Source organism: Solanum lycopersicum, chromosome 6 (genome assembly GCF_036512215.1).
Source record: "Solanum lycopersicum chromosome 6, SLM_r2.1".
NCBI classification, from domain to species: domain Eukaryota; kingdom Viridiplantae; phylum Streptophyta; class Magnoliopsida; order Solanales; family Solanaceae; genus Solanum; species Solanum lycopersicum.
Window position 1 is genome coordinate 39877040 of NC_090805.1, and position 8691 is coordinate 39885730.

Genomic DNA, 8691 nt, shown 5'->3' on the forward strand with positions numbered 1-8691 from the left:
ATATTTTTTGTGTCAATTCCAGAATCCTTTTCATATCGTAATTTTAAAATTTTTGCAAGTATATATCGTATAATTTTGGATATTGTTGGCAAAATTAAACTGCGACAACATAAGTACGCAAGTATTTATCTATTTTTTCGCGGATGGCTCAAGAAATAGTAAAGCTCGATAGAGAGGTAACTATCTAATGTTTTAATTAGAAACTAAGAATTAATTTTAGTTGTTCTTTTCACTTGTTGGAATATTAATCATATGTAGGAAGTGTTTAGTACTTTCTGCAAATTTATTTTTTTTGTTAATCTGCAGGATGTGGTTATTGCTGAAGAAATTGGTGGTGTTGGAGTGATTACGATTAATCGGCCTAAACAATTAAATGTCCTTTCAAACAAAGTGGTAAATATATATACATATGTTATATGCTTCTTTCATTTGACTAATCATATACGGTTTAAGAATAAAAGAAAGTCTGAGTTAGTACTGTTTTGATACGATTATCTACTTTTGATTTGGTACAGATTTTTTTAAAATCAAATAAAAACTTTTGAATCTTAAACTCTCTCTATATAAAATGTATCAAAATAATTTATCTTTAATCTTGTGATCATAAACATATTACGTAAAAATTATTATATAGTAGTACATGTCAGGATTAGAATCTCCAATTCATATGCTTTGAATTCTGACTTTGATTGTCAAATAGGCCATGCATCTCTTCTTATATACGTAATTGTTAAATGAATACTAATTTTTGTTGTACGAAATTAGATATTATTGCTGGGAGAGAAGCTCGAGAAATTAGAGAAAGATGATAGTACAAAGCTTGTCATCATCAAGGTATGTATATTACTTGCTAATAAAATGAAGCAAATTCGTAGTATATATATATATATATAAGATATGGAGTTAATTTTTGTGATGTAAATATATAGGGAGCAGGAAAAGCTTTTTCTGCTGGTGGGGATTTGAAAATGTTCTATTATGGTCAAAAAACAAGTAAACACTTGCTTCTTTTATCTATCTTAATTTATATGACACTTTTCGAATTCGAGATTTAAATAAGTAATTTTTTTACCATAATTTATATTTTAAAAATATATTAAATTATTAATTATTACGATTTATAGTACTTTTTTATAAAACTTTTAAAGAATGTCAAAGATTTTATAGCCTAAAATCACTATCTAAATTAAACTGTTTGACTCTCGAAACTTAAAGATATGTTAACTTGATTTAGTTCTATCATTTTTAAGGCTATTGAAATGAATTATAACAAATATTGGATAATTATATATATTTCTCAGGAGATTCGTGCCTTGAAGCTACTTATCGGATGTATTGGCTTTGCTATCATATTCATACATATAAAAAACCCTTGGTACGTTCTATTTTCTCATGCTATTCTTTAAAATAATATCCGTTTTATTTTATATGACGATGTTTGAGCCATTTTTTTTATATTCGCCTATTTTGTATTAAATTACTGTCAATTTTATGTTTAATTAATCATAACGATGACCAATTTGTAGGTTGCTCTTGTTCATGGAATGTCAATGGGCGGAGGTGCATCTTTGATGACTCCAATGAAATTTTCAGTTGTCACTGAAAAAACTGTGAGTATAATTAGCGTAGCTATGTTATAGTGAGTGTGTCTAATAAACACCGTTGATAGTAAAATAACATATAAAGTGATTAAATAATATATTCTTGACACTTTTAATACAATAAGGTGTTGTAGCTCAGTAGTTTAGACACTTGAAAGTGTTAGTGCGTGTTCACGTGTTTGACACTTATGAGTAACAGTTTTTATTTTTTTCACTTTTTTGGTCACTCTCTGTGAAATTTCTGGCTCCGCCCTAAGTATAATATAGTGCAATTTTAGTAAATACAAAATTCATATTTATATGCTATAAGAAAGTTTACATAATTACGTTCCATAGCAAACATATATGTATGTATAATTCGTTATACATATACAATTGAAGCGAATTATATAAAACGAACTGTATAAAATGAGAAAGAGAGAAATTATATACAATTTGAATTTGTATAAAACGAGAAAGAGAGAAAGGCAAAAGAGACTTGGGCAGGAAAATATTTGTATTATAAGTGTATAGAACGATTATATACAATTTAAATTTATATAAAATGAGAAAGAGAGAAAGGCAAAAGAGACATGACAGGGAATATACAATTGAATCGCATTGTATAAAACGAGAAAGAGAAAAATTATATATAATTCGAATTTGTATAAAACGAGAAAGAGGGAAAGACAAAAGAAACTGGGCAGTGGAGTATTTTTATTGCATAATTATAAGTGTATAGGACGAAAATTTATGTATTTGCATGTGTATATACGATTTTCTCTCGCTTTATACAAATAGAAATGCAATTTATACATTTCGCTTCTGTTTGTATAAGCGAGAGAGGTGAGATTGCGAGCGAGATTAGGGAGAGTGACAAGTGATATCTGGGAGAGGGGAGAGAGGGAAACGAAAATATATGTATATATACAATTTCAATTGCTTTATACAAACACAAACGAATTTTATACATTTATGTTTGTATAAAAAGCGAGAGAGGCGAGCGAGACTGCCACCAAACGACAGTGGCAAGCGAGATTTCACTAAGGAGAGTGACGAAAATAGCTATAGGGTACAATTAAAACAAAATATATTTATAGCATTTAATTTAAATTAATAGTTTGCAATTATATACAATTTTCCTATAATATATATACATCTCCAACATGTGTTATTCTAATTAATATTTTGATTTTCGAATCTAACTTAATTTTGTATAAAATTATATATTGAATAGGTATTTTCCACTCCAGAAACACTTATAGGATTCCATCCAGATTGTGGTTTCTCATACATGCTTTCGCGACTTTCTGGTCGATTAGGTAATTAAACACTTTAACTTTAAAATGTACTTTTTATCATTGACATTCTCTTATAATATATACAAAACATATAAATGTCATGCCGGCCATACTAAAACTCTTTTATTAGTTTTTAAATTTTTTGTCGAGTCAAACGCTAAATATATATAAATTTTGTTGCATATATAGGAGAATACTTGGGATTAACAGGAGCAAGGCTAAAGGGTAAAGAGGTTGTTGCTGCAGGACTTGCCACACATATTGTCCCTTCTCAGGTTATGACTACTCCAACACTATTTATTTTTTAACTTTTGAGTTATAAGTATAATATTTATAAATGACAAAACTATACTAATGTTTTATATCCAAACTCGTATATTAACACAACATAAATAAATAAATATATAAATATATATTCTCTAAATAAATTATATTGACCTTTTTTTTTGTTTACAGAAATTGGTTGAGCTAGAGAAGTGTTTATTAAGCTTAAACAGTGGTGATGAGAATGCTATTGAATCTGTTATCAAGGAATTTTCGACAGATTTTGAGATACATGAAAATAGCATCTTGCAATTGAATAGGTAATATATATATATTCTGTCTTAAATAATTAATGCAACTTATAGACAAATATTAATTTAGTCTTAACTGACAAGTAAGTACTTCAATTTTGACGATATACATCTAGACATCTCAACTATCTATTTCAACTCAATACTTCAGCTTACAAAATAATCATTTAGACAAAACATAACGGTGGAGATGAGTTGACATGTCTAGATATACAATCATAAAATTGAAATATTATTTATTTATTAATTACGATTAAATTTAAATGTCTATCTATGTATTACACGTTTTCTTCGAAGTTATCAATAAATTCAATGCAAATGCAGGATGTCCATAATCAACGAATGTTTTTCCAAGGATACTGTCGAGGAGATATTGATGTCATTTGTAAGATCATCATTAATTATTTTTTAGTTGTGTTATAGCATATTAATTAATTCAATCATCATTAAAAAAAAGTTATAACTAATTATTTTTTTTAATTTTCAGGAAGCTGAGGCACATAAATTAGGAAATGATTGGATTCAACCAGTGCTTAAACACCTAAAGAGATTATCCCCAACAGGACTAAAAATAACACTAAGATCGGTAATTATATTTCTCAACTAGTAATCTCTATCCGCCCCATCAGGCGATAAAACAATTATGCTTCTTCCGAATGGAACTATACAAATAATTTCACTTATAATCGCTGAAATTTACTTATAAAGTCACAAAAATATTTTTGTCCACATTAAGTAGTGAACTATATATAACTTATGTTTTTAAAATGGACTATAACTTATGTTTTAATACATTAAATTACAACGTAACAAAAAAAATGTTTAAATTGTACACTAATTAATGTTTAAAATTATTGTGTAGATTCGAGAAGGAAGGAAACAGACATTATCTGAGTGTTTGAAGAAAGAATTCAGAATCTCGAATAATATATTAAGGAAAACAATATCTAATGATTTCTATGAGGTATGAACGTAGCTTTTCAACTATAATTTCAAGTATATAGAAATTATTTTAATTTTTATTACAAATATTTAACTTTGAATAACTTTTTGGTACTTTTAAACCTTAGCTGATTCTTTTTTTTTTTTTTGTTAATTATAAAGGGCATAAGCGCTATTGTCATTAACAAGAAGAAATCTCCCAAGGTATTATCCTTTTTTATCCATGTGCAATAATTTATAGATGCTTTCACAGTTTTAATATATAATATAATAATAACAATTACGTCTCAATCTCAAATGTTAAAATTCGTTATATTAATTATATTGAATTCTCGATCCAAATTTTCAGTGGTGCCCTACAACTCTAGAGGAGGTGAAGGATGAGCAAGTCAACTTGATTTTCAAAAATTTCGAACAACATTTGGAACTCCAGATTCCAGAAAAGAACGAGCAGAGGTTCAAATCGATTGATTTTTAATCTTTTTTCATATATGATTTCTACATTAATATTATATATAAGTCTTAAATCGTCTATACCTAAGTAACAATGTTGAGTAACTTTAATTTTTGCATCTCAACTTATCAACAGGTGGAAAGGGAAATATGATAATTCACCTCATTATTATCGTATTAATCAAGCTATGAAGATTCAAAAAGTGTTGCCATCAACAACTCCTGGAATTGGTCTTATACAGTCTGCCTTGTGATATAATTAGCAAAAGTTCCATCATTGAAACAATATAACTTATCAGCTAAAATTTACCAAGAGATCTTGAAACGATATATATGTTGTCGCTAAAAGTTTTTTGTTGTTGTAGTTCTATTGGAAATCAATGTAACAATTTTGAGAGGAAATATGTCAAGATGGGTGAAACAGTATGTTTACTACGCGTGCTAAATAACATTGTATTCTATTTTCATATGTGTTGAAAATATAATTAAATAATAAAAATATGTTTTCTGTAACAATTTAAGTTTTTAAATGAGATGGTCACGTAATTCAACATAATAAATTCATTCTTTTTCTTCAACATTTAAGACCCCAATTTGAAAAAAATTATTTCAAGAGTATGGAAAAGTGTGGGATATTTCATCAAAACCATAAAAACAATACTCCTATATCCTTAGAGGAAAATGACACTTTAAATTCAACATTCAAATAAAAAAGGGTTTGATCAATATATTCAAAAAACTTTTTCTAGATTAGACAGAGAAATACACGTAAACCTATATGAAATTATGAGCTATACATAATACACTTGCACTAGATGAAATATTAATTATACCCCTCTAAATTTACTTTTTTTCATCTTACTTTCCCCATAAACTTATTTTTACACATTATTTATCCCTTCCTTGAATTTATTTAATTTTTTTGTATTTTTTTATTTTGTAAGATCTCTTCAAAATACTCGTGTTCCGTTAAACTATATACTACAGATAAAAAGTGAAGACTTCATTCATAGAAAAAGGTTGAGACTTGAAAGACAATAAGATCCAGTAAATTTAATATAAAATATTATATGAAATAAGATATTAAGAGTCCTCTTTTTTTGTTTTGTTTAGTAGAGGCACATGTATGCACAAGATATGAAGTTATTGTTGCGGAGGAGGAGGGTAAATAATAAAAAAAAATAAAAAATTGAAGGATAAATAATACAGGAAAAATAAAGGGGAAACTTAAGCAAATACTGGTAAAATAATTACAAATATATATTCCTTTAAATTCATAATTCACTAAATAATTACACTACATACTCTAACTAATTTCACTTAAATAATATTAAATAAGTATCATATACTGTATTGGTATCATTAAGGCTGATAATTTTTTTCAATTAATACTATATATATATATATATATATATATATATATATATATTGTATTGATATCATTAAGGTTTTTTGTTTAAAAAAATACTCATTAGTCAATGATACTATAAGAGTATGTATATACGAGTTCGGAGCCTAAAGGTATAAAATATTAACAAAAATTTCAAAACGGTATATAAAATTTTATATTAATCAAAACGGCAAAATCACTAGAACAACAACGATTTACTCCACCGAAAAAAGCAAAATCGCTACTGCAGTGATTTTGCAAAATGTGATTCTTTTTTTTTAAAAAAAAAAATCAAATTGCTACCTTGGCAGCGATTTTCAAATTTTTTTTAAAAAATTATTTTTTTTAGAAAATCGCTGCCTACGCAGCAATTTTTATTTTTTTAAAAAAAGTAATTTTTTTAAAAAAGAAATTCAATATTTTATAAAAAAAATTGTTTAAAAAAATTGCAAATCGCTGCAAACAAAAAAAAATTAAAACAAAATTGAAAATCGCTACCTAGGTAGCGATTTGAATTTATTTTTTTTTAAAAAAAATTACATTTTGCAAAATCGCTGCAGTAGCAGCGATTTTGCTTTTTCCGGTGGAGTAAATCGCTGTTGTTCTAGCGATTTTGCCGTTTTAGTTAATATAAAATTTTATATACCGTTTTGGAATTTTTGTTAATATTTTATACCCTTTAGGCTCCGGACTCATGTATATACTCTTATACTATCATTGATTAATGAGTAATTTCGAAACAAGAAACCTTAATGATATCACAACAATATGCAAATACATACTCTTATAGTATTATTTACTAATGCGTAATTTCTGAACAAGAAACCTTAATAATACCACAACAATATTTATACATATATACACTTATATACTATCACTGACTAATGAGTAATTTTTTAATAAGAAACCTTAATTATACCAATACACTATACATACTGATATGGTATCAGTTAAATAAAATTATCAGTCTTTATAGTCTTTATGATATTGAGTGTGGATATGTCCTCCTCCTCATTTTGTCTTATTTTTGTTGGATTGAATGGATGTGAAGCCAAAAAAATAAAAATAAGTGAACAAAAAAAAAAACAGCTTCCCTTCATTCATTACTAAGCCAGGGTCCCAGGTCTCCGAGTCAGCCCGCGCTTTTTCGAAGAATCCTGAGATAACGGAAGTGAAGGCAACTCAACAAGAGGAATAATAAGAGGAGCACAGGGATAAAATTGAAGGAACAGGAGAGAAGAATAAGAATGAGTTTTAACCTAAATTAGGTAAAAGTACAAGTTAAATGGAGGCAACCAGGGGGCGGACCCACATTGGGTGAACACCCTCGATAAAAAAATACACAATATATATAAGGTAAATTTTATGTACTTTTATATATGCATATATTTTGAACCCTCTCAATAACAAACAAAAATAGATGACTCAATGGTAAGACCCTTAAATATTAAGTTGCACGCCTCAAGTTTGAATTACTGCAACAATATTTATTTATTTTCCTCTATAGTTTCAGTTTATTTTTGTTTAAAAAAATCAGTTCTATTTTTCAAGCATTTTTTATTTTAAAAACGTGCCAAAAGTGTAATTTTAAACCCAAAAAAAATCAAAAAGTCCATTTCAAAAGACTTATTTATATGTTTATATTTTTATTTTTCGAACCTCCCGAAGAGAAATCCTGAATCCGCCACTAAAAGCAACCAAATATGACACCCCGTGAAAGCTTTAGAGCAACTTGCATAGTGACACACTAGTATATGTGCTAAATAGTTTGTTTAGTTACATATCTTATCCAAATTTGACTTGTTTAGTTACATATCGTATCCAAGTTTGATTCTCGATAAACTAATTCAGATGAATGTATCTCACCTCTCTTGATTTGTCATCTTTAGTAATTTCGGATTCAAGAATTAAGCTTAGTGGATTTGAAATTTAAAGAAGAAATTCATGTGGTAATGTAAGTGTCCGGTGAGCGTAGTAACATCGACATGCTTTTTGGACAAGGTATCTCATAACACCAAATTAATCAAATATATCAAGAATAAAGCTACATTGATTTAAAAAAAAAAGTTGATCAGTTATATTACATAAGTTAATTCCTAAAATACGTAAAAGTTAAAGGATGAAAAAGGAAGCGAGACGGAGGAGAAAATGATTTACCTTAACCCACTAAATTTGTATTATCTTATCGTATCACATTAAGCATTGCTTCCTAGTTTTACCCTGCTCCATTGAACATTCTTAAAATTTCTTGTACTTTTTATACTTGTGATGTTTTACTTTATTTTGCATTTTAAAATTTATTAAATTAGTATCCATTCAAACACATATTACTAGAAAAATTATCAAGATTTTCTAAAGGTGTGTAAGTATAGATTTACTAATATTATAATGCATATTCAGAAGATAAATAAATGACATTGTCAATTTTTTAGTTCATGTAGTTTAATTTA

At 27.3% G+C, this 8691-nt stretch overlaps 1 protein-coding gene across 1 annotated transcript; it reads left to right on the plus strand.

The window, feature by feature from the left end:
* On the plus strand, window positions 1-5367 carry LOC101256187 (3-hydroxyisobutyryl-CoA hydrolase-like protein 5). Its single transcript, XM_069299245.1, has 15 exons — window positions 1-176; window positions 307-393; window positions 766-834; window positions 930-993; window positions 1302-1375; window positions 1527-1610; window positions 2818-2902; window positions 3071-3156; window positions 3338-3465; window positions 3781-3841; window positions 3944-4042; window positions 4319-4420; window positions 4561-4602; window positions 4748-4854; window positions 4988-5367. The coding sequence occupies exons 1-15, from the start codon at window positions 144-146 to the stop codon at window positions 5103-5105; spliced, it is 1239 nt and encodes a 412-aa protein (XP_069155346.1). The 5' UTR covers window positions 1-143; the 3' UTR covers window positions 5106-5367.
* The last annotated feature ends 3324 nt before the right edge of the window (window positions 5368-8691 follow it).